This window comes from Tachypleus tridentatus, chromosome 6 (assembly GCF_004210375.1).
Source record: "Tachypleus tridentatus isolate NWPU-2018 chromosome 6, ASM421037v1, whole genome shotgun sequence".
In the NCBI taxonomy this organism is placed as follows: Eukaryota; Metazoa; Arthropoda; class Merostomata; order Xiphosura; family Limulidae; genus Tachypleus; species Tachypleus tridentatus.
The window spans coordinates 124,391,232-124,418,155 of record NC_134830.1 but is presented as its reverse complement, the minus strand read 5'-3'; the positions used below and the strand labels follow the sequence as shown (position 1 = coordinate 124,418,155).

The following is a 26,924-nucleotide window of genomic DNA, read 5'->3' as shown; positions in this document are numbered from 1 at the left end:
CGTATGTTCTTCCCCACAATTGCAGCATTTTGGTTTGGGGTTTTGTTTGGTGCATTGTGAAATATGGTGATTTTCCCCACAGCCCACACAACGCGCAGTTGCTTGACATGCTGCTGCTACCTGTTTAAACCTTTGGCATTGGTAACACTGTGTGACAACCGCTGCTGGTGTTTTAGTTTGTTATACCGTGTACCTTTGGTACCACATTGTGATACCATTATTAATTAACTGGGTTATATCTTGGCTATTGTCAGTTACTACTTTAATTAAATTTGTTGGTTTTTTTGCGATGTTTGAAATTATTCGTTTTACGGAAACGTGTTTTATGGTTTGTGCACTTAATGCATCCTTAATGTCATCTATGTCTATTGAGTAGTGCACCCCCCGGATCACGAATGATTTGGGTGTTGGTCTAGATCCAGGCAAGTGTATTGTTATGTCCTGTTTTAAAAATGTCAGAAGGCCATGCATTCAATAATCGATTTAAGCCAGCGGGTTCCTGTCCTTTAACAAGGACTCCGCCGCGAGGTGGACGCTTAATATTCATAATATTTGCCGTGGGTTTGCACCTGTATATTTCCATAGAAAGTTGTGGCTGGTTAAAACTACCAGGTATTCCTTGTATAATAATGGCGTTTTTAGGTAAGTTAGGTGCGGTTTTTGTGTGTTTCTGGATTTGTAGGCGTTTGTTTTAGTTGTTTTATCTGACTTCGAGTCTTTACTCGCGTGAAGCCTTCGTCGCCAGAAATAACATCGTCTCGTTCTGAATTTGTGTTTATTTGAATATCCAGGGTGGAGTTTTGAATATTTAAGCTACTAGTAGTAGGATTTTCATTATCTGATAACGTAGTCTTAACTGCAAGGAAGTTGAAGTTATATTGTCTTTAGTGAGTTTTCTTTTTTCCTAGTTCTAACATTGGGATCTTTTACTGGAGTGAGTTTAGCTTTTAGTTCTCCCTTTGCAACAAATAGTAGTGTTTTTAATTTTACATTATCGTCTAGAATATGGCCACCAACACTAGACTTACTTTTAGTCCCTGTTAAACACGGACTTGTTCCCTCTATTGTCGACGCCATTGCATTAGTCACGGTGTCTGACCGCTCCGACTCCCTGGCCGGCATGACGCGCAGCTGCTTCGATGAAGTTAAGCTTGTAGGCCCGCTTAACTTCGTAGCACTGGTATTGTAGCTGTGCTGCTGTCCAAATGGCCTTATTCTCCTTATCTACAGGTGTGTAGCTCAGGGAAAGTAGTCGCAACACGAAAAAATTGGTAAAAGGTAAAAAGTAATAGAGCACGTAGAGCTTGTGAGCCTGAATAGGTACAACCTTACTCGTCTCTCTCCAAGAGCAGGATCCTTTTATAAAAGTGAAATTATTCTCGTTTTATCTATTATCACGTTTTAGCGTGTATTTTCTTATAGCAAAGCCACATCGGGCTATCTACTGAGCCCGACGAGGGGAATCAAACCCCTGATTTTTAGCGTTGTAAACCTGAAGACATACTGCTGTGCTAGCGGGGGCTTTTCTAAGTCAGCTGCTAACAATATTTGTTTTTTGAATTTCCCGCAAAGCTACACGAGTGCTATCTGTGCTAGCCGCCCCTAATTTAGCAGTGTAAGGCAAGAGGGAAGGCAGCTAGCTAGTCATCACTGCCCACCGCTAACTCTTGGGCTTCTCTTTTATCAACAAATAGTGGGATTGACCGAACATTATCACACCGCCACGGCTGAAAGGGCAAGCATGTTCGGTATGACAATATAATACATACAGAAAATAAGTGAAAAATACGTAGAAGTAGAAAGTCTGTCTATAAAGTATCTGGAACTTTGTGATAAACACTAACAGACGTACATATCTTACTTTGCCATATTTCTTTCGTTATACTTTGATAACTTGCCTACAACCTGATGAAAGGGTTAATGATTCCTTCTTCTAGGCATGAGCAAAACTTTAATTTTAAAATTTGTCAGGTTGGATTCATTTAACATAGTGAGGGAAATAAAAGTGTTCCTGTTTAAAAAAAACTAATAACTAAAAGTAAAGTGAGGGAACATCATTCCTGTGTGTTCCAATACCACTACACCACTGGTAATTAGTTTAATTACTGTGAAAATGTTGTACATAAAATATTATTTTTCAATACTCTCTGAGTATGGATATAATCTTGGCTAAAAGTGGCCTTAATTTATATTTTATTCCTAATATAGAAATTAAATGATGAGAGCTACTTTGGGATAATTTTGTCGAGTATAGAAAAATGGTCTAATCACAAAAGATGTCATTTTCATACCACTTTTTAAAAAGTAATTTAGAGAACTCTGCAATATTTGTATGTGTAGAAAGGATGGTGATGTAGATCTTGGTACTTAGTTGATTGCTGTAAGTATGACATTCGGTATTGTTTATAGTTTTCTTATGTGTATGTGTTTGTATTAATCAAAGCTTAACATAATGTTCTATAAATGGGCAGAGTATGTCGTTAGCTAATGTTTCATGTTTTTTACCTGTTAGACAACTTTCATAGTTCGTACATTGCCAAACTTTTGCTTTTATGTTACTAATATGTTTAATCAATATTACCTTTTGATTATAGATCAGACCAAAGAATTTAGCTGATGTTGTCTTTTCGAGGAGTATACCATGTCATTCATGCAAAGTTTAGGGCGATTTAGAGTGTGATAATTCTGGTTTCCTATATATCCCATCAATTTCATGCCATTTTTGAGTATATACATATCTTGTGGCTACTTTCTATCAGTAGCATTGTGCCACCTATATATGGTGCAGTTAGTTTCATCTGTTATTCCAGCTTAATCCTCTTTCTCGATTGGTACGTCATAATTTAAGCATGTTGCTACCATTTGCCATTTCAGTTTTTCTTCAACAGTTTTATTTGTTACGTTTGTATTCACTTGTTTCAACTATTTTTGTTTTTGATCTCAGCATGAATTTACAGTCAAAGTGTATCACCTATGGAAATTCCCGTCACAGTAATAAATAGTACTGTTAGTATTACTTGTATGAGTTCAACCTTTCTTTATTTCACAGGAAGATAGATTTATATGTTGGTCCAGGGAGTTTTTCATCTTCTCAATGTGGTAATGTTTCTGAGGAAGAATTTGATGAATGAGAAGACAATCTAGACCCTCTTTTTTTTATGTGCCACCCTCTACTCTTCAGGAGTTTTCACCTGTTGGTGTGCCACCACATTATTCACTTTGGTAGAGATTCATTTATCTTCATGTTGCTTCAGCAGGATGTGTGTGTGTGTATGATTATGGTACATTATTGTTGCGTAGCCAGAAGTTACCACTTATAAGTCTTGCGTACCCTGGATCTCCTTTATGGGTTCACAGTCATCACTCTGTGGTCTTAACTTGACATTTTCTTAGCTCCTTTAATTTGTTGATGGAACAGTTATCTTTTCTTAACAAGATTCTCCTCATGGAGTGATTCCTCATTTCACAGATGTCACCACACTCTGTTTTCACACACGGTTTTTGTCAGGTCCATCATCTCGGAGACTGACTCCTTGTGTCCCATCTTTCCATTCCTGATCCATTTGAATTTCTTTTATGTCCATTTACTACAGACAATTGCATACTGTCTGCCTTTGTTCACTTTAATGTGGTTTCTGTTCTTTTCACCCTTTCATTTTCTTCTTTCCTTATTATTCACTTGGTTGTTTGATAAAGATTTGTCCACTTTGATTGTGTCTAGCTGTTAGGCAGCCTTGTTAAGACCTTCCATTTCTTTAGGTTTCTTCTGTTTTTGTCTTTCCCTTTTCTTCCTTTTTCCCACCTGCTTTAAGTCACACATCCTTAACATTCCATTGACTTGCCTGGTCCTTCATATCTTTCTTATCCTTCCTTTGAATCTTTGTCTTCATGTACCATCTACCATCTCCCCCTTAAGACCTCTTTTTCCTTTTTATTCTAGCTTGTGAACATTGTCAATCGGATATTTTCATTTTAATGTTACATGCTTCCTCTGTCATCACTCTTACACCCTACTATATCACCATTGGCCTTTCCTTTCTCAGATCTATGCTGCCTGTGAAGGCTGTTTAACTTTCACATTCATTTCCTTAACTTCCATCTCTCATTGGTACTCCCAATCTGATCCTGATTGGCTTCTGTGTCCAATGTGCTTTTTATGGTGTTCTATGTCATTCTCTGTTCAAGTTCCCAATTTTTATTTTCTGCAACCCTTTTACTTCCCATGATCTATTTTCTATTATATTAACTAGTTAGGTTTGTTAACTAATTAGGTCTTCATTTTCAGTGTTTTTTCACATATTCACTATATAATCTTATCTTAGTCTTCTCGCCTTCAATATCCATTTGAGGAGATCATCCAGACTGGAATGTGGACTACTCTTTAATTTGTTCATCACTCATTATCTGCATGATATGATTGTTTCTTTCTCTTGTATATATTGCCTAACTCCAATGAGATTTGTACACATGTCAATTTGTCTTTAATGGGGTCCGTTTGCATGCACTTTTGCCGCCAACAGGATATTCACCCTGATCCTGAACCCAATATCGGTTAAGTTTCGCTGCCAATGGTCCCTGAGACCAAGTTCTTGGGGCTTATCTTTGACCATAAGCTGACCTTTATACCACACTTAAAGCAGCTACTGGTCAAATGCACAAGAGCACTGAACATCCTCCGTGTCCTCTCTACTACCAGTTGAGGAGCAGATTGATGTTCTTTGTTAAAGGTATATCGTGCTCTTATTCGATCAAAACTCGACTATGGATCAATGGTCTATGGCTCTGCCAGACCCTCGGCCTTACAGATGCTAGACCCCATTCATCACCAAGGACTTCAACTCTGCACTGGGGCTTTTTGCACCTCTCCAGTTCAACGCTTATACGTTGAATCTCATGAACCTTCTCTGCACCTTTGCCGTTAGCAACTATCTTTACTATATTCTTCGAAACTTTGTTCCTTAACAAAGCATCCCACTTGGGGATGTGTTTTCTTTCCTCAGTGGGCCGTACTTTTTCAAAACAGACTATCTGCCATTGCTCCGTTTGGCCTTCGCATCCAGGCACAATTGGATGACTTGGGTCTGTCCTTGGATAACATTGCAGATTCCACAGGTCAGCCCATCCCACCATGGCTTATTACAGCCCCTAGATGTGACCTTTCTTTCAGTCATCTGAAAAAGGCAGATACTCCAGATTGGAAGTACGGTCATTTATTTAATGAACATCTTTCAAACAATCATTCTGTTCCCATTTATACAGATGGTTCCAAATCAGGTAATTCAGTGGGCTCTGCTATGGTTTGCTGCGTTTCGGTGGTTGCAGGCAGAATCCCCTCTACAGCTTCTGTGTTCGCTGCTGAACTGTATGCCATATCTCTTGCCCTGGATCATATTGAAGCTGAGCAGTATTCCAACTGCACTATTTATACTGACTCGCTTAGTTCTATACTAGCCCTGGAATCACTTCACGTTGGCTCACACCCTGTTCTCGCTGATATTTAAAACCATCTGGCCCATTTCTCATTAACTGCTACTTCTATCCAGTTTTTCTGGATACCAGGCCATGTTGGTATTCGCGGGAATGAGCTTGCAGACACGGCAGCTAAATCTATCTGCTCCAGCACTATCACCACTGTGCCTATTCCGTACATGGAACGATGGTCTTGTATTCAAGGCTCGGTTCCGTGCCAGCTGGCAGTTCACTTGTAGTGAGCACCGGGACAACAAGCTTTTTCAAATAAAATCCTATATTGGGATTTGGCCACCTAGTTTCCTTAAGGTTCGGAAGGAGGAAGTTGTTCTGACTAGACTACGGATTGGTCACAGTTTTTTAACTCATTGTTTTCTTTTATCTGGAACTGATGAACCAGTGTCTAGTTTGTGTAACACTCAAATCACTATCAGCCACATTTTACTTTCTCGCCATCGTTATGATTTTCAACGATGACAATATTTTAAACATGTTTTTTCCCAGGGTTTATCTGTAACATTGGACAGTGTTATTGGTGATGGTAACACTGTCCACCTTGATAAAGTTTTTAGTTTTTTAATGGCCATAAATCTTTTTAATCTCATTTAAGTGTTGGATATATATTCATTACACCTTTTTAGTTGTCGTTTCCTTTTCACTGTTTCATTCTCTCTAGTTTAATTTGACATTGAAAAATGGCCAGAGCATTAAATAACTCGACACCAGGACTGGAAAGGCCAACATCAGGTGACTAACGCTGCTGTTTGAACTGCCCATTAGTCATCTTGGCGAGTTGTTATTCCAATTTTGCTGCATGTCTTTTAAACTTTTATTATTTTACCCTTTGGTACTGGCCATAATGACACATAATCCGGAACCAGGACTGGAAAGACCAACTTCAGGTGACTGACGGTGGTTCTTGTACTTACCTGTTAGTCTTCCTGATGGGTTATGATCATTACCATTTTGCTAGAGTAAGTACTTTACAACTTCTCTTACTCTGCTTTCTCTCTTACCATTGTAAACTAGGTGTCAACATTGGTTTTATGCTTTTTTTATTTTTCAATGATGTTTTGTTTTACCTTCATTTCCTTTTCTGTATTTTACTACATTTAATTTGTTTTTACCTTTTTACCAGATGTTTGGTGCAGATAGCCTAGCTGCTTTGTGCCATAAAACACTAAATCAATCAATCAACCTCCTGAGTGAGTTTTGAATTTCCTCTCTCATACCTACTCGTAGTTGTGGGAAGATTGTAGTTCTGGTTTCCCTCGCTTCATTTCCAATGTATTCTTTTTCCCAGGTAGATGCGTGTCAGTTGGAGTGTGTACAGCTTACATGGAATTCTCCTGATAATGCTGGGTTGGAGATAACAGTGTCCTGTTCCTACGGTTGTGTGAAATAAACAACTCTCTAGTTCTGGTTGCAAGAAGTTCTTTCCCTGCTCCTATGGTTGAGTTCTGGAGAATTTGTCTTCCTGATAGTACTGGCTACAGAGTATACACACTCTTCCTACAGTTAGACAAATGTACCATGTCCTGGTAATTCTGGATGCAGGATGTTTTTCCTTGCATTCATGGTTGGGTGAATTATGATTTTGTCTGTAATACTGGTTAGAGCTATTAACCTGTCCTTATGGGTGAATTGAGGCAATGCTACAATGCTGTTATGCTGGCTTCAAGTTATTCTACTTCTTGGTCCCACTGGTGTTATGAGAGTTTGTCTGCTTTTGATCAAAAGCTCACTTCTTCTTAATAATTGTGGTTGATTGATGTATGCACTATGTTTATTTACAGTTGGGGTTGATAGGTATACAGTCATGTGAAAAAGTTAGGGGCTCTGCTCTCGGGGTGAACTTGCTTGGACGACCAGACCTGGGCACGTTAGCAGTTGTTTTGAAAGCCCTCCACTTGTTGACTATTTTCCGGACAGTGGAGTGGCTGATTCCAAAATTTTTTGGGATCTTTTTAAATCCCTTACGAAACTCATAAGCTACTACAATTTTCTTTCTGAAGGCTTCGGACAGCTCTTTTGCTCTCACCATGGTGCTCACTCTCGCTTCAACAGTCAGGAGCACACCAAACTTAATGCCAGAGGTTTAAACAGGGCAAGCCTCATTCAAAATGTTGAGTAACTATCTTCTAATCATGTGCACCTGGTGTGATACACCTGTTTGTGAGTTGAACCATTTTAAGTGGGAATAAATGTGGGGGTGTCCTAACTTTTTCCTCCGTTAGAATATGCATTTTTGTAGAATTACATTTATAGATCTTGAAAAATCTTTTCTTCAGTTTTAATTGTTTAGTTATATTCCTATTATCTCTCAGTATTGTTAAAATTGAGATTAAATATCTATATATCCAAAAATGTTACACAAATACACAGGCTTTCATAGGGTGTCCTAACTTTTTCACATGACTGTATATAACATGGTCCACATACAGTTGGAGTTGATGAATATATGAAACATGGTCTACATACAGTTTGGGTTAATGAATAAGTGCAACATTGTTCACATGCCATAACTGTACTGTTGATGTTACAGTTTTTCATCCTCAACTTGAGGTTAAGTTGTGAAATGTTTGTCCACCTGAGATTGGGAATGTACATTGTTAATTCTGTTTCTATTCTGCTACAGTTTGGTCCTTTTGGAATATATCGGATTTGTGCACATGATTTTGTTTTTGGATAAATTTTCTACTTGCTGGATATAGAGCATCCATTTATCATTGTGTGTGAAATTACATTTAACAGTTTATTAAAAAAACTCAACACTGAAAATCATTTAACTGAAGGAAACTTTTCAGATTTTTGTACACTTGTGAATTTTTTTTTATAATGTGTTCCATTGTGATGCTGACAATGTAATGGTCATTAACAAATGAAACTACAATAGGACATTCTCAACACTTTCTGTAATTCCTCATGTGAATTTAGTTTCTTTTGCATTGTGTCTATTCCTTTAGAAATATACAATTTCTTGAAAGAAACCACCATCCCCAGTAGCACATCAGTAAGTTTGTATACTATAACAGTAGAAACAGTTTTGATACCCATGGTAAGCACAACACAGATTGTCTGTGTGCCTTTGTGCTTAACTAAAAAACACAGTTTTAAGAGAAACTTCTAATTTATAGTTGTACGAAGTATAGAAAAACATCACTCTGTTATTTCTGTGTAGCTCCCCAGTGGCACAGAGGTATATCTACAGACTTGCAATGCAAAAAACTAGGTTTCAATATTTGTGGTAGGCAGAGCACAGATAGTCCATTGTGTTGCTTTGTGCTTAATTCTAAAACAACATCAACAACTTCTGTCTAAAATTCCAAGGGGCATCTTTAGTTCCTTTTATAATGTTTTAGAATAATATTTCCAAGAACATATTTGGAAAGTATTTTGACAACTTTTAATAAAGATTAGAGAGTGCTTAAATAATAATTTGGTTGTTAAAACTGCTTTGATTCAAAACTACTTACATAAGAATTAAGCTGTGATAGCTTAAATAATATCTAATATTTTCAGTGTATACAAAAGAAAACATTTGAAGGAAAATTCAGTACAGTCTTTTCAAATTTTAAACATTTCTTCAAGTACAAGCCAAAAACTTCAAGAATCTATACATGTGATGTTTTCAGAATGTAATGTATTATCCTCTTCTCAATGCTTCACTTGAAAGCATCCATTTTTAAAATTGAAACACCAAAATATAAAATGGTCATTGATTGAAACTTTTAATATTTCACAACTTCAATGAATGAAGTAAAAATGAATTTTTAACTATCAAATAGTTTAACCAAAGTAATTTTGAAATATCAGAATTGTATAAGAAAGATTAGTCTAAGCATAATATCATAAACAGTTGTTGGAATATCAACTGCTGGAACCACAATGACATAAGATGGGGTAGTTTAGATGCTATAATCACAATGACATCAGGTGCTGTAGTTTATATATTGGAATCACAATCACAATGGTATCATATGCTGTAATTTGGATGTCATAAGATGATTTATGTGGAATGATATCTAAAGCTCTGGTTAGTGCACACCTGGGGTGGTATCAAATGTTGTAGTTGAGGTTACAGTAGAAGTTTGGGCTGAAGGAAATATTAATAATGGAAACATTCTTGGAGAAAAATATTACATTTTATAAGATATAATGTATTATAGTGTCCATATACAGATTTTCAAAATGTAATATCAATCTTAAGATTCCTTATTTATTTCAATTATATGAAATAATTGTTAAAAGAGGTTTTTGTATAGTTTCTAATACTTTATATCTATCTATCTGTGGCTTGGAATGTTTTGATTAAAACAAATTGTTCTTTATATCTATCTATCTGTGGCTTGGAATGTTTTGATTAAAACAAATTGTTCTTTATATCTATCTATCTGTGGCTTGGAATGTTTTGATTAAAACAAATTGTTCTTTATATCTATCTTTCTGTGGCTTGGAATGTTTTGATTAAAACAAATTGTTTTGAATATTTGTACACATATATAAGTGATATGTAATCAAGTCACTATAACTACTTGAACTAATTTAACACTAATATTATATGTCCATTCTTTAGGGAGCACAATTTCCTTACAGCAGTCAGTGGGCAAAGTTTGGACTACGTAGTCCATTAGCATGGTTGGACATCACTTATGTCATGAAAAAAATGGACAAAATAATGGAGCAGGTAAAGATAACAAATTCTATATGACAAGATGGAGAACAAATGATGCTTTGAAATTTTGTATTCATTTCATAACAAAGTTACTACAGTGATGACTTTATACACAGTATAGTATTTCACAATAAAGCTACTACAGTGATGACTTCATACATTGTATAATATTTCATAATGAACATTTTTCTATCAACGTACAAATAATTATTAAATTGATATCAAGTGAAATGAATGTTCCCCATGTTAGAAATACATTATTTTGTACTTGCAGATTAATTTCCTATGACTTAGTAAAAATTTAAAACCAGTTTTATTTAGAAACGTTTATTACAAAGGTTTTGATTTATTATACAAGTGTTTGCTATTTTTCAGTTCCACCAACATAGTCATTTGGTAAGTGCTCTTCTTGGCTATGCTCTCATTTTATTCCTCTATGTTCTTTCATTTTTGATTATTGTTATATATAATGCTACCCCTTTGGAATTTCAGGTTATTCACTCTGTACATTATACCTTAAATTGTATAAACTTTAAATTAGCAACTAAATTAATACTATAAAACTCATATCAGTTCATTTTTAAACTTGTTTTAAGTTGTAGCTTTGATACTTTTGAACTCTGCAAGTTTAACCATGACCCTTTTTTTTATATTTCATTGGGCACTTCTTCTTTCATGAACATCAGGACTGTTTTAAAACAATTCATTACCAATTGGGTTTCTGTAGTTTCTTTTATCTATTTTTTTCTTCTGGGTTCTCCAGGTTTGACAGACCTAGAGAAAAAGGTTTTGACTTTGTCTCTTTTTACCTTTTCTCCATTGAAGTGTTTTTTGTTTTTTTTTTCCTCTTACTACCCAAGTTTTTTTACACTAATTCTTTGGATCACTTGGAACAGTTTTTATTGTTTAGAGAATATTGTAAATTCTCATACATTTTCTTTGAAACGTCTGTTAGTTGCAAGTTCTAGTTCTTTACTTTTTACTTTAGTACACTGTATTATTTATTGCATTGTCTTTATACCTCTTAACATGAACTCAGATGTTTAGTGTAAATTTGAATATTTATGGAGGTTATGTGATATCATTTGATGGCAAACTCTTCCATACAAACTGGTTTCACCTTGAATTGACTGTTTTGCTGTTATTGTAACTTTAATCATCCAGTTATTGGATTCATTTTTACATACTGTTTTGTTACCTTCTCTTTATAAACTGCAGGTTTGACTTACCTGATGTGACCCTTGAATATCAAGTGAAAATATTTATTTTTTCATTGTTTCCATTACAATTTCTTTTAAAATTTTTACCACTTCTGATATACTTTGTTTTATATTTGCACATCATGCCTGAACCAAGTTTTCTGAAGTCTCACTGACTATTCCTTGTGTCTTATGAGTACCTTCAGTATAAATACCTTCATTGATTAGAAGACTCTTGTGTCCTTTTATTATGGAAGCATAGTCATCAAAGAACACAAAGGAAATTCTTTTAAATCTGCTTATGTTTGTTTCTTGTCCTTTGCAATTCAGACTAGTTAAGGTCCATCATTACTGTATTGTTTGAATAGGAAAGTCCACTCTGTGCTTTATGAAATAATTGATGGCTTACAACATTTTAGCAGTGGAACAATTACTCATATGGTTCATATCTACATTGTTTTACCTGTGGAACAATGACTTCTACTATCCTCAATTTCTGTATATTACTTGTCAAATAACAATTCATGTTGATCCCTATCATTGCCAGAGATTATTCAGGACTAATGAAGTATCTTGTAGAATCCTTTCCATTCTTAGATTATTACTTCTACCACATTTTAAACCTCACTGATGGAGTCGTAAAATTTATGTATATCATTAACTTCTCTTATAGCTCTGGTTTCTTGTTAAGTATGAAGGTTAGTGGAATATTTAATCACATTTTTCCAATCAGTAGAATATCAGTCATTCTGTGAAATATTCAGATCAATGTCAGTTATATCAATAATTCATTTATTTAACCAGTTAACTATGAAATTATACAAGTAAACTTATTCTTAAGTTAGTCACAATACCATTCTGGAATTAGTGAGATATTTGTTTGAACATCATCTATAGTTTTAGACTTACAACTTAAGAATCTCAACAGTGTAAAGTGTAGAAATGTTAAAAAAGAAAGAAATTGTTATCCTTAGGTGAACTGAATGTTGAATTAGTTTTACCAAATAATTTAACAGAATCTGTCCAGTGAAAGAATGATGTAAGGAAAATATGCATTTTTACAACCTATGAGTATTACAAACTTTGAGGTCTTACATGACATGATGGTTACGAGGCTACACTTGCAACTTGCAGTTTCAAATCCCCATCACAGAAAAACATGCTTCTTTTCTAAGATTGCTTTTAAGACCAGCCACTAGCTACTTCAGATTACTGTAACAGTTGACACCAAAACTAGATGAGAGTGAGGTCAAATAAAGAAGAAAAGAGGTGTTACATATGATCTTGAAAAGATTTCTATAATAATTGAGTAGTTTTTAATATACAGCAGTAAAGAAATCAGTTATGCTGCAGTGTGTACCTGTGGTAGTTTTATTTATCAAAATTGTGCAAAAATAAAACTAGATAGCTTTTGCCACTGGATCTTCTTTTGGTGTCTAAGCAGTTTAGTTTCAGAATTTTGTTTTTTATAGAAAATAATTTGCCATTTCAAACTACTGTTATAATTTTGCAGTTAAAAATAACTAGACAAGTAGAGAGGGACACTTCTCAATAAAAGACTTGTGTTATGAATATAAATATTCCTTAGAGAAATTTGAACATACTGTGTTTTAAAAAAAATATTTTTTACCTTTTTGTCTAATAATTTTAGATTCCAAGAGAAGAACCATGGATGTGTCAGTTTGCTCAGGAGTGGGATGATATTACTTTGAACTCTTTTCTTGAAAAGGAATGTTGGACAAAGTAAGTTTATTGTAACTGTAAGTGAATTCATCAAAATTTTCGTAAAAAATTCAGTTTGGGAAATTTAGTTCACTATTGCACAATTATACTTTTTGTTTTGTAGTTTTACCTTAAAAATCTGTAGTTTGTTTTCTCAAGTCTTGAAAGCTAGTTATTTGTTTCATCTAAACCTGAAACAATATGTTTTCTCCAAACCTGAAGATCACTATTTATTTGGTTTAAATCTGAAAAACAATTGTTTTGTTTAAAATTGAGCCACAGTGTTTCATTTGTCCAAATTTTAGGATCAGTGTTTGGTTTGTTCAAACTTGGGGATTAGTGTTTTGTTTGTTTATACTTGAGGATCAGTGTTTGCCAGGTATGGTAAAGGGTATGGAAGTATTGTTACTTTTAAACTATTTGTTTATTTATTTTGCTATTATCAAGTGATGTGATGAGAACCATTGTTACTTATTAACTTGTTTCACTATTGTTAGATGACATGATCAGAACCATTGCTGATTTGTTTATTGTCAAATGATGTGATGAGAACCTTTTGTTATTTGTTAATTTGTTTCACTATTGTCAGGTGACATGATGAGAACCATTGATGATTTGTTTATTGTCAAATGATGTGATGAGAACCTTTTGTTACTTGTTTGTTTCACTGTTGAAAGGTATGGCAAGGAGTTTATAAAAGCTGTAATGCAAGCAAACCTGTCAGCTGATCCATCTCAGGTATCACTCTTATGGTCACTTTGGTATGTAAAATGTTGTGATGGACAACGAAGAATATGGAATGTAGAAAATGGAGCTCAGGTACAACAGAAGCTGTATTTAGTTTTTCTGATAAATAAAAACAGTTAGAATTAATAATACCTGTTTCTAGAATTTTCATTAATCAGTTGATGTAATAATTAAGTTTGTGTAAAAATTGATGGCAAAATTACTGTTGTAAGCTATGCTTTTAGTGTTAGCTAGAAGAGTGCATGATGTTGAATTAGTCCTGTAATGCCTAGAACATTTGGGAGTATAGTGCTCGAGAGACATTTTAAAGTGTCTTAGAAACAAGGCTTCATTATATGTATGAGAGTAGGTGAGAAGTAAAGTGTTGGATTCAGTGAGATATTTGTTATTACATATATTCAGTTAATCAATTGATTAGCAAGTTAACAATTAACAAGTTGATTAACAAGTAAGTTTATTTTTAAATTTTGTGTTTCTCTTAGTGTGGTATTTTAACTTAAACAGTGTGTATAAACATAGCCCTATAAGTGCAACTTTTGTACAGGCTTGTAAGATGTAAAGGAAGAAATAAACTAATTTATTATACTTATGCAGACTTGTCTTGCCATTAGTTCCCCAAAATAATTTGTAGAGAAAAAACACCTAATGAAAGAAAAATGTTACAACAGTACTTCAAGTATATACTCATTTCAGGAAAGAAAATTCTGGGGTGGAGCTGTGTGTATCAGTGAAGCACTGGTCGAACATTTAAAAGGTATGACTAGCTTAATCCAGTTTTCAGTTCCATTCATAATTCTCATCATTGATGGCTCCAGTAGTCTCATAAAAGGGAACCAGTTTTCTATTATATGTATTAACTTTTTCTTACACATTAGTTTTTGGAAATGAAACAATGATTTGTCAAGTTTATTGTTATGTTATCAAAATAAGAAAAGAATGAACATCTAGGCCTACAAATATGTAAAAGAAATTCACAGATAGTTGTAGTATGGGCATTTTCAACTGAAAGATTTTCTATAGAAGTGTTTGGGTATAGCTTTCTACAAGTGAATTACCAGTTTGTTAATAAATTATCTGTTAGTGGTTTCACAAGATAGTGACCATAGAAACCAAAGCTTACAACAGCTGTTTTGTCATGTACAGTGTTATTAGTTAAATTTCTGATGAGTTAAATTGCTTGTTATCTATAGATGCATGACTTTAAGATCATATAAGTGTTTGGGAGTAGACCTAGAATATTGAAATTAAATTTTCTAGTATGTTTTAAGTTACATTATAGATATAAGTTTCAGAGAAACATCGATAGGACTATAGAGCTGTTTTGACCCTGTAGTGTGAATTATTCGCTGTGTTTTTGTTTCATTCATGAAGTGCTACAAATACTTTCATGCTTTACATCAATGCAATTAGCATCATTTGTAAATATGTCTTACAAGGTATGATGTGCATAATCTTGTAAACACAGTAGGGAAGAAATAAACTAAACTTGTTATCATTTACTTTTACTGTATTTTGAATTATTTTTATCAGGTAATGTAAAAGAACCCACAAATTAAAGCATAGTATATACAATTACAGTGTCAGGAGTGGGATTATTTTAATGAAAATAAAGTGGAAATTTATACACAGTTTCAGCTCTTGATGATGGTAACCATGAGGTCAATTAGTGAAATTCAAGAATTTTTGGAGATAATGAAATTAATAGAACAAGACCCATGTATTCTCAAGACAGCTGAGAACAAGTATATACAGAATCTGTATATTTACAGATACCCATACTAGCTGTCTTGAGATTACATTTTTACTTCAAGAGGGTTTCTCGTCTTCAGGAAGAATAAGATCAGGATGAAAGAAACGGAAAGTTATGATGACTTGACAATAATTTAAAGATGGGATAAAATAAAGTGGGTGTACTATTTAAAGATGAATTAAAATAAAAAATAGACCTGATATAATACAAGACTGATAAAGCTGTAGTGGCCTTCTCAAGAAATTACAATGACAAATTTTAATAAATGCAGAAGGACAACAAAGAAGTGTAAAATGGCTATGACAATAAAATTGAAGGTTTGAAAAAAAGACAACAAATGAAGTAGAGAAGAACATCAACAAGGTAGAAAAGAAAAAAGTTAATTATTTAGTGTAAATATTATACCAGTTATACCTGTTTTTGTGCTGACTCAAACGTTTTATCCTGTAATGTGGTGTGCAATAATATATCAAATAGGAGAACTTATTTATATTTAATGTACACTTATTACCATTGTTGCTGTTATTGAAGGATTTCCCAGACTACTCCAGCTGTGAAACTACCAAAGCAAATTCCTGAAGTTGAGTGACCAATTCAACATCAGCCAATCAAGAAACCAATGGACTATGATGGGAAGGTATAGGGGAATCATACCAGTTTCAGTTTGAATTACATTTTCAGAATAAACAGGTGAAATAGTGAACAAGAAGTTATTCATCTTGTTGCCTGTTTAAAAAGACAACATTAAGTAGTCTTCCAGCTCATAGCTTAGGTGATTGCATAGGGCCAACAGGCTTGAAGTGTTGAACCAGAAAAAAGCAAAGTTCCAGAAGAGGATATGAATGATAAAAGAGAAAACTTAACCAAACCTGCAGTAAACTTGGCATTTCACATACACCCATCATCTTACTTGAATACTCCTTGTAAAATGGAGGATTTGTTGGCATGTGACCAATTTATAGATGTTATAATAGACGAGGATAAGTTGGAACAAGGTAGGAGTACATCCTTAAATGAAGGAATGCAGCTGGTGATGGAATTTTAAGGTCATGGATTAACAACTAAATATATTGTCTTGAAGCTATAGGATTGTCAGATAAAGTTATATTAAAATTTTAACTTGCACCATTGATAGCCTAGAAGACCTGAAAGGATAGGTTAAACAATAGTTTTTCAATTGTAAGTTGGAAGGTCATTGCCAAGGAATGCAGACAAAAACCTGTATAGAATAAGAAGTCCTTCTAAAGGATGTTAGACTGAAGAAACATCTTTAGTCAATACATGTACATGGTAAAATAACTTGAACTGTTATAGAATCTTAGAATAAAGTTTTCTTCTTCCAAAATTTCTATTACTAATAAAAAAACACAAGCTTATTCTTTGCAAATATAACTGCTGTTTCAAAGCACACCTTTTAATAACCAAAAAAAAGAATGTGTTTCTTGATGAACAAAACCATTCTCTATTAACTGTTGTTTCAAAGTAACTTTTTATGATGTCCATTTCATATGCAAATGATAAATCTGTTATCCAAATTATGGTAATGATAGTTTCTTTGTATAAATGGAATTTCACATTGTTTTATTTAACTTGTGAGTTACGTAATTCTCTTTTTTACTGTAGAAAAGGTGTTATTAAACTCGCAAGTATACGAACTGAAGCAGTCAGATACTGATGTGACAATAACAACAACAGATGGCAGGTCATACAGAGTAAGAAAACCTTTAATGTAAACAACAGAAGTATAGAATATCTGTAATATGTAAGGAATATAAAAACTTAAGTGTTTATAGATTTACTACCAATTTGAGTTGGGAAGCTTGGAAATTTTGAGTTGTTTTTATGTTGAGTATTTATTGATTTATTAACAACTTTTTTTCAGATGTTAGGAAGGTTTGGGTTATGTGTACACTATTTGAGTAATTAAAAATTTGTTTGTTTGGGAAGTTTATGGAGTTTTAATACACGAGGACACTGAATATAAAGTTTTTTGTTTTTTTTGACAATGTGATATACAGTTCTATCAAGTTTTGCAACACATAGATGGTGGCATATACTATTGTATTTGTTCTTTATTCTTGAAAGTTCTCAGCCATGTTTTTGGTTGGTATATAGAACTTGAACATAATTTAATTGGGTGTGTGCTGTAGAAAAAAGATATGTATATAATATAAATAACATAATAATTATAAGATTTCTAAATTTTTATATTTTATAATTTTTGAAAAACCATTTCAAATTATTTAAGCAATTCTGTACACAGAATCTAAATAAATCACTCAGATATCACATTAATCCACAGGAAGTTTGGTATATCAAAAGAACTTATCAAAAATTAAGTATGTTTCTGAAAGCAATGAACTTAAGCTGAGCAGAAGAATAGCAACAATAAGTTATTTTAGTCAAAACCTTGGTTTTGTAATGGAACACCCATCTTGTTAGTAGGAACTTTAGTTTAGCAACAGTTTAGCTGATTTTAGCACCCATCTGCTTAGAAGGAACAGTGGATCAACAATAGTTTAGCTAATTATTTCACTCATCTGAGTACTAGGAACTTTGGTTTAGCAACAGTTTAGCTGATTATAGCACCCATCTGCTTAGAAGGAACAGTGGATCAACAATAGTTTAGCTAATTATTTCACTCATCTGAGTACTAGGAACTTTGGATTAGTAATGTTTCATCTCATTGCAACATCCTTCTGGTTGGTAGGAACTTTGATTCAGGGACAGTTCAGCATATTATAGCACCCATCTGACTAGTATGAACTTTGATTCATTAATAGTTTAGCTTATTATAGCACCCATCTGACTAGTATGAACTTTGGCTCAGTAATAGTTTAGCTTATTATAGCACCCATCTGACTAGTATGAACTTTGGCTCAGTGATAGTTTAGCTTATTATAGCACCCATCTGACCAGTATGAACTTTGGTTTAGCAACAGTTTAGCTTATTATAGCACCCATCTGACCAGTATGAACTTTGGTTCAGTAATAGTTTTTCATATTTTGTCAGAGAAGTCATTAAGTCCTTGATGTACCATTTGCATACAATGAAAAGGTACTGGATGTATTAGAATGTATATTTTCTGAAAATAAACTGGTTTCTAGTTTTTAATAACTTTTAATAATTAATTTACAGTAAAGGGTTTGATAATCCTGTTTGGCTGAAAAATGTAATAAAGCCTGAATATCATAATTTCTATATAACTTTGTAAATTTTCCATAAAACAGTTATTTCTTTATTTTATTACCTGTATATAACTACTTGGAAACAAATGATAGTATATTTTGTACAGTTTCTTTTTTTAAGCAAATTAAGCCCCCTCATGGCTCAGCAGTATGTCTGCAGACTTACAATGCTAGAAATCAAGTTTTATTACCCATGATGGGCAGAGCACAGATAGCCCATTGTGTATAACTACAAAAAACAAGCAAGTTAAAAAATAATTTTATTTTCAGGCAAAATACTTGATTATGGCTATACCCCTTCCATTACAAATGAAGCTACACTATGATCCACCTCTACCACCTCTAAGAAACCAGCTAATCCAGAGAGCTCCAGTAGGATGTGTAATAAAAGCCATTGTTTACTATAAGAAACCATTTTGGAGAGTAAAAGGTGTGTTTTAAATAAATGTGTTATACTAAAACAGTGGAAACTTTCTGGGTATTTGAGCGTGAGTTAATTCTTTGTGTCAGTAAATAATTTTGTGATAAATGTTTAATTTTACAGAACACAATTTATCATGTAACTGAATGTTTAAAACAATGTTGAATATTTGTTCATAGTAACTTTACTAAAACCTCTTTGAGACCTGTTGACACCTATCAACAGTTTGCAGTTTTAAAATAAACTGCATAAAAAATTAAAAAATTATTTGGAACTTTCAGTTATGACTGTGATAAAATATATTGTCACTTACAAATCCCATTTCATTATTATGTGAATTGGAAATTGTAAGTCAGTGGTCTGAAACATGTTTCATCAAAATGTGTTCAGAAATGTCTTTATGTATTTACCATTCATGACATATAAAGGAGCACATTGACCAGTGTAGTATATTAGATAGACATTAACATACATTACACTAAAATGATCAGGAGAATCAATACAGTGATCATAACATTTGGCCTTGTGTTGTGTGGCACATAAATTACAGGATGTAAAGATGAGAACATCTAACTAACTACTTCATAATTACACGGCTACTGTAAATGTGATGACAACTACTTGTGTATATAACACAGGCTGGCTGACTGATGAAATGTATAACATAGACTGGCTGATTGATGAACAGATTATACTGTGTGAAACTATTGTGTACAACATAGACTGGCTGACTGACAAACATACAAAACTGTGTGAAACTACTGTGTACGATATAGACTGGCTGACTGATGAAAAGACAAAATTGTGTGAGATTACTGTAAGTAATATAGGCTGCAAAGAATCTGTGAATAACAGCTAGATATGTTGCTTTTTAATAACAACTTTAAAATATTATCAAATTTCCTATTATTTTGGAAGGGAATTTGTAATATATATCCGATACCATGGTAAACTCAAATTAAAAAGTAGATCTTAATGTTTTAGGAATCATAAATTTTATCTGTATAGTTAAAGTGTATAGAGAGTGAAAGTGATGTTCAAACAGTAAATGCACAATTTTGTTTTCAGGTTTCAATGGATTTGTGGCATGTCGGGATGGACAACTGGTATTGGGTAATGTGTTGGATGATTGCAGAGATAACTTCCCATTGGCTGCACTCACTGTGTTAGTGAAACTTATTAAAATACTTCATAAGCAACTACTCTGTACAGACAAAGGTTAATTTTATCTAAGAGAACTAGAATTCAATGTTATTCAGGTTTTTGTTTTATACATTTGTTTCTGACAGCAGTTGTTAGAGCCAAATAGCATACAGTTTGATTTACTTCTACATAAGAGTGTATTAAACTTTTTCATCATAGTTGAAAGCTGTGTATCAAAAGTTACCCATTTCTTCTTTGGAAGACTTTAGGTATTTCTAATTTAGTGTCAGTGGTCATATAATAACTATATTCCAACATTTACTGCAAAAACTGTTAACTTAGAATTGTCGTAAAACGTTTTAATCAAATCTGTAGAAAATCCCTTAAGTCACAGTTATTGTGAAAGAAAGGTATGTCAAAGCTGCTGTAAAATGAGTTTTATTACATAGTACTTATGGTAAGGTTGTGGTGATTAGATATGATTTGTTATTATTTCACATAGTACTTGTGGTAAGGTTGTGGTATTTAGATATTATTTGTTATTATTTCACATAGTACTTGTGGTAAGGTTGTGGTATTTAGATATAATTTGTTATTATTTCACATAGTACTTGTGGTAAGGTTGTGGTATTTAGATATAATTTGTTATAATTTCACATAGTACTTATGGTAAGGTTGTGGTGATTAGATATAATTTGTTATTATTTCACATAGTACGTGTGGTAAGGTTGTGGTGTTTAGATATCATTTGTTACTGTTTCGCATTGTACTTGTGGTAAGGTTGTGGTGTTTAGATATCATTTGTTACTGTTTCGCATTGTACTTGTGGTAAGGTTGTGGTGTTTAGATATTTGTTACTGTTTCGCATTGTTCTTGTGGTAAGGTTGTGGTGTTTAGATATTATTTGTTACTGTTTCGCATTGTACTTGTGGTAAGGTTGTGGTGTTTAGATATCATTTGTTACTGTTTCGCATTGTACTTGTGGTAAGGTTGTGGTGTTTAGATATAATTTGTTATTATTTCACATAGTACTTATGGTAAGGTTGTGGTGATTAGATATTATTTGTTACTGTTTCGCATTGTACTTGTGGTAAGGTTGTGGTGTTTAGATATCATTTGTTACTGTTTCGCATTGTACTTGTGGTAAGGTTGTGGTGTTTAGATATCATTTCTTTGTGGTAAGGTTGTGGTGTTTAGATATCATTTGTTACTGTTTCGCATTGTACTTGTGGTAAGGTTGTGGTGTTTAGATATCATTTGTTACTGTTTCGCATTGTACTTGTGGTAAGGTTGTGGTGTTTAGATATCGTTTGTTACTGTTTCGCATTGTACTTGTGGTAAGGTTGTGGTGTTTAGATATCATTTGTTACTGTTTCGCATAGTACTTGTGGTAAGGTTGTGGTGTTTAGATATCATTTGTTACTGTTTCGCATAGTACTTGTGGTAAGGTTGTGGTGTTTAGATATCATTTGTTACTGTTTCGCATAGTACTTGTGGTAAGGTTGTGGTGTTTAGATATCATTTGTTACTGTTTCGCATAGTACTTGTGGTAAGGTTGTGGTGTTTAGATATCATTTGTTACTGTTTTGCATAGTACTTGTGGTAAGGTTGTGGTGTTTAGATATCATTTGTTACTGTTTCGCATAGTACTTGTGGTAAGGTTGTGGTGTTTAGATATCATTTGTTACTGTTTCGCATAGTACTTGTGGTAAGGTTGTGGTGTTTAGATATCATTTGTTACTGTTTCGCATAGTGCTTGTGGTAAGGTTGTGTTTAGATATCATTTGTTACTGTTTCGCATAGTACTTGTGGTAAGGTTGTGGTGTTTAGATATCATTTGTTACTATTTCGCATAGTACTTGTGGTAAGGTTGTGGTGTTTAGATATAATTTGTTATTATTTCACATAGTACGTGTGGTAAGGTTGTGGTGTTTAGATATCATTTGTTACTGTTTCGCATAGTACTTGTGGTAAGGTTGTGGTGTTTAGATATCATTTGTTACTGTTTCGCATAGTACTTGTGGTAAGGTTGTGGTGTTTAGATATCATTTGTTACTGTTTCGCATAGTACTTGTGGTAAGGTTGTGGTGTTTAGATATCATTTGTTACTGTTTCGCATAGTACTTGTGGTAAGGTTGTGGTGTTTAGATATCATTTGTTACTGTTTCGCATAGTACTTGTGGTAAGGTTGTGGTGTTTAGATATCATTTGTTACTGTTTCGCATAGTACTTGTTGTAAGGTTGTCGTGTTTAGATATCATTTGTTACTGTTTCGCATAGTACTTGTGGTAAGGTTGTCGTGTTTAGATATCATTTGTTACTGTTTCGCATAGTACTTGTGGTAAGGTTGTCGTGTTTAGATATCATTTGTTACTGTTTTGCATAGTACTTGTGGTAAGGTTGTCGTGTTTAGATATCATTTGTTACTGTTTCGCATAGTACTTGTGGTAAGGTTGTGGTGTTTAGATATCATTTGTTACTGTTTCGCATAGTACTTGTGGTAAGGTTGTGGTGTTTAGATATCATTTGTTACTGTTTCTTGTGGTAAGGTTGTGGTGTTTAGATATCATTTGCATAGTACTTGTGGTAAGGTTGTGGTGTTTAGATATCAGGTTGTGGTGTTTAGATATCTGTTACTGTTTCGCATAGTGCTTGTGGTAAGGTTGTGGTGTTTAGATATCATTTGTTACTGTTTCGCATAGTGCTTGTGGTAAGGTTGTGGTGTTTAGATATCATTTGTTACTGTTTCGCATGGTACTTGTGGTAAGGTTGTGGTGTTTAGATATCATTTGTTACTGTTTCGCATGGTACTTGTGGTAAGGTTGTGGTGTTTAGATATCATTTGTTACTGTTTCGCATGGTACTTGTGGTAAGGTTGTGGTGTTTAGATATCATTTGTTACTGTTTCGCATAGTGCTTGTGGTAAGGTTGTGGTGTTTAGATATCATTTGTTACTGTTTCGCATAGTACTTGTGGTAAGGTTTTGGTGTTTAGATATCATTTGTTACTGTTTCGCATAGTACTTGTGGTAAGGTTGTGGATGCTAGCTATCATCATTGTATTATACACAACTTACTTCTTGACTGCTGATCTGTTGCCATCTTCAGGAAAGTTCTGTTTGTGTGGTGGTCATGGTTAACAATAAAAACATCTGATTGATAGAAAGGCTGTTGAGTTATCAACTCTCTAGGGGTCTTTCCATTAGGACTTTAATTAACTAACATAATTCAGTGTTTTCAAGATTAGTTTCAGACATGTTTGAATGGCTTAGTACTTGCTTTATACTATTAAGAGCTGAATCCAGACATGTTTTCATGTTTCATGTTATTAATAAGTGAATTGTGACTTGATCATGTTTCAGTATTTTGGTTTATAGTAATAATAGTTGAATTCAAACACATTGTTTCACTCACTGCTTTGTTCCATATTCATACTGTACTGCACTTAGCATGTATGTCAATATCTATGTATATAACCAAAACTACAGAAAGTCTTTAAACATCAAATATTTTTAACATTGGTGCAAGGATGAACTCTTGACTGACTAAAGACTTCTGAATTCTTATGGTGTGTTTTAAACTTATAAATGAAGGATCCTAAAGAAACATTGCTCTAAAATACAAGAAATGTGGCCTAACATGGCCAGAAGATTAGGGTTTTTGACTTGTGATCACATGTTTCAATTGCCATCTCACTAACTGTGCTTGTTCTTTCACTCATGGGCATGTTAAGATGTGACAGTAAATCCCCCTATCATTGGTAAAAAGAGTTGGTAGTGGGGGATGACCTAGTCATCACCACCCTTCCTTCTAGTCTTTCACTGTTAAGTGAGAGATAGCTAGTGCAGATAGAATTCGTGTTGTTTTCTGCAAAATTCAAAAGAAACCAACTTGGACACATTATGCCATCTATTGAGTAGCACAACAAAAACAAATCCTTTAAATAATTTCACTCTTTTGGGTATTGAAGATTCAGACACTTTTAAAAATAACTTCAAATCACTGCTCACTTGAAGTTTTACTACATAAGACTTATGAATTGCATTTTACCTTTTCTAGTTTAATAAGTTTGAAGGTAAGAATTAGTTTAATAAAGTACTGTTCTTTGGCAAAATTCATACAATTTTCAGTAAACAAAACAAGTAGTAATGTTGATAGTGTAAATGTATTTCTCAACTGACACATATTTTTGCAATTACTTTCTCCTTCTTATGGTTTTTGGGGTCTGTAATATTATAGATTTGTGTTTGGTGACCATGCTATTGAGATGCAAGATCTTTCAAAAGAAGAAAGAATGAAAATCATAACACAAGATCTAGCTAAGGCTTATGGATGTGACGAGTGCTTACAGGTAGTTTTATTAAGACCTAATTAAGGCTTATGGATGTGATGAGAACTTACAGAGACTGTTTTATTAAGATCTGAGGCTTATGGATGTGATGAAAGCTTACAGGTTCTGTTTTAACTATATAGAACTTATGAAGTTATTTTTATTTTAATGTTGGTACCTTGAATCATGTGTTGATTTGAGGACCTTGTTACATTTATTAATTGGGAATTTAAAGCAAGAATTTCAAATAATGTTGTAGTGTAAGTTTTCTTCAAATTATAAGAAAAGTTTTTGTTTTTAACATAACTTTTTTTTTTATTAGATGATGAACAATAATACATGGCAAGTTATAGTAAATACTTGTTCATATAAAGCAGACTATAGCACATGGCAAGTTATAGTAAATACTTTTTCATATAAAGCAGACTATAGCACATGGCAAGTTATAGTAAATACTTTTTCATATAAAGCAGACTATAGCACATGGCAAGTTATAGTAAATACTTTTTCATATAAAGCAGACTATAGTACTTGGCAAGTTATAGTAAATACTTGTTCATATAAAGCAGACTATAGTACTTGGCAAGTTATAGTAAATACTTGTTCATATGAAGCAGACTATAGTACATGGCAAGTTATAGTAAATACTTGTTCATATGAAGCAGACTATAGTATATGGCAAGTTATAGTAAATACTTGTTCATATGAAGCAGACTATATAAAAATTATTATAGTGACTTACTTCTATAGGGTAACTCAAGAAGATTCTGTAACATAAATTTCAGGATTAAAAAATAACTAAAGTTTTCACTTACAATTGAAAAATGTTCAGAAATATAAGAAAAAAATTGATGTTTTAAGTGTTTGAAATATGAAGAGACTACAGCCAATCTACAGAGAAAGTATACAACTGTCTGTAATTTAACCTAAAATTGCATTTTAAGTTCATAAAATCAACATAAATATCTTATACTACTAAAAATAATTTGTTCAGAAGACTCTGCACTGACATTTCCTGTCTGTTTCTTGTTATCCTATTTAATAGCCAATCCATTATGAAGAGAAAAACTGGCTAGAAGAACAGTACTCAGGAGGGTGTTATGTGTCAACTTTTCCTCCAGGTGTTCTCAGCAGATATGGGAGGTAAACAAGCTAGTAGCTCATGTAAGAGATGAAGAATATAAAGAAATTATTTTTTTATATTATTTTTATAGAGGAATTATTTCATCATTAGTGTTTGCATTGTTATGTTGAAGGTGAAAGATGTAGATGTAATTAATTATTTATACTTGTGCCTGAATGTCAATAGGATAACATATTTGAGAGGATAAATATTTATACTTTTTTAATTTCATAAATGTTCATAAAAATGTATTTAAAATGTTAGGTTATGTTTGATCTTCTGATGTGATTGTGTCTTTTCATAAGTTAGCTGCAAAGGTAGCTACATAGCATTCAAAAGTTATAAATAAGAAAGCAAAATAAAGGTCGTTTGTAAATAAAGTACATTAATCTGAAGATTTTAACATTGAAAAATATATATATATATTTTTTTTTGAATAAAAGCATTTTCTCAGTTCTGAAGTTCATTGTAATACATTCTTGTAATATATTCCATTTTTATCTTTGTATGTATAGTTAACTATGATTCAGTCATTTAAACATTTAAGGTTATATTCATTAAAAAACAAAACATAGTTAAGTATAGCCTGCCATTTGTCAAATATGTAAGCCGTGTGGAACATTTATGTAGTTCCTTGAGTAATATGTAATTTTGAATGAGAAACAACATGGAAATCGTTGATATATAAAAACTTTTAGGACAATAAGAAAACCTTTCAACTTGGTCTACTTTGGCGGAACAGAGACTGCAACATCATGGCCTGGTTACATGAATGGTGCAGTACAAGCAGGCGAGAGAGCTGCACGAGAGGTCAGTAATTATTATAATCTTTCCACAAAAACAAATTGAAGTTATTAGAACAAAAAATGTAAGATTGTTTCATTTTTTTGTGTTCATGCTGTACTACTATTTGAACTTCTTATTCACTTAATGAGCACATTTTAAGGTGCAAATATTTACAGGTGAGTTGTGTTTAACATATGCTGACCCTTAGTTCTTCAACTGCTAACTTTTGTATTAATACCTTGTGGAATATATTACTCACAGTCCACAATATGTAAAAGGTTCCTAAACTGGTTAATATCTGTCATTACAATAAATCTAAGTCTAATGTTGTGAAATATGTTATCTACACTTCAATATTTATAAATATTTTC

The 26,924-nt window shown here is 33.2% G+C and overlaps 1 protein-coding gene across 2 annotated transcripts in view; it reads left to right on the top strand.

The window, feature by feature from the left end:
* LOC143253563 (amine oxidase [flavin-containing]-like) overlaps positions 1 to 26,924 on the top strand; it is a 68,205-nt gene that overhangs the window by 38,899 nt on the left and 2,382 nt on the right. For both annotated transcript variants that reach the window (XM_076507628.1, XM_076507629.1), the window contains 10 exons: positions 10,046 to 10,156; positions 12,995 to 13,086; positions 13,743 to 13,884; positions 14,506 to 14,566; positions 17,186 to 17,274; positions 19,022 to 19,181; positions 20,241 to 20,337; positions 24,554 to 24,665; positions 25,690 to 25,787; positions 26,466 to 26,577. In XM_076507628.1, coding sequence (XP_076363743.1) covers positions 10,046 to 10,156; positions 12,995 to 13,086; positions 13,743 to 13,884; positions 14,506 to 14,566; positions 17,186 to 17,274; positions 19,022 to 19,181; positions 20,241 to 20,337; positions 24,554 to 24,665; positions 25,690 to 25,787; positions 26,466 to 26,577 — 1,074 coding nt within the window. The remainder of the gene's footprint in view (positions 1 to 10,045; positions 10,157 to 12,994; positions 13,087 to 13,742; positions 13,885 to 14,505; positions 14,567 to 17,185; positions 17,275 to 19,021; positions 19,182 to 20,240; positions 20,338 to 24,553; positions 24,666 to 25,689; positions 25,788 to 26,465; positions 26,578 to 26,924) is intronic.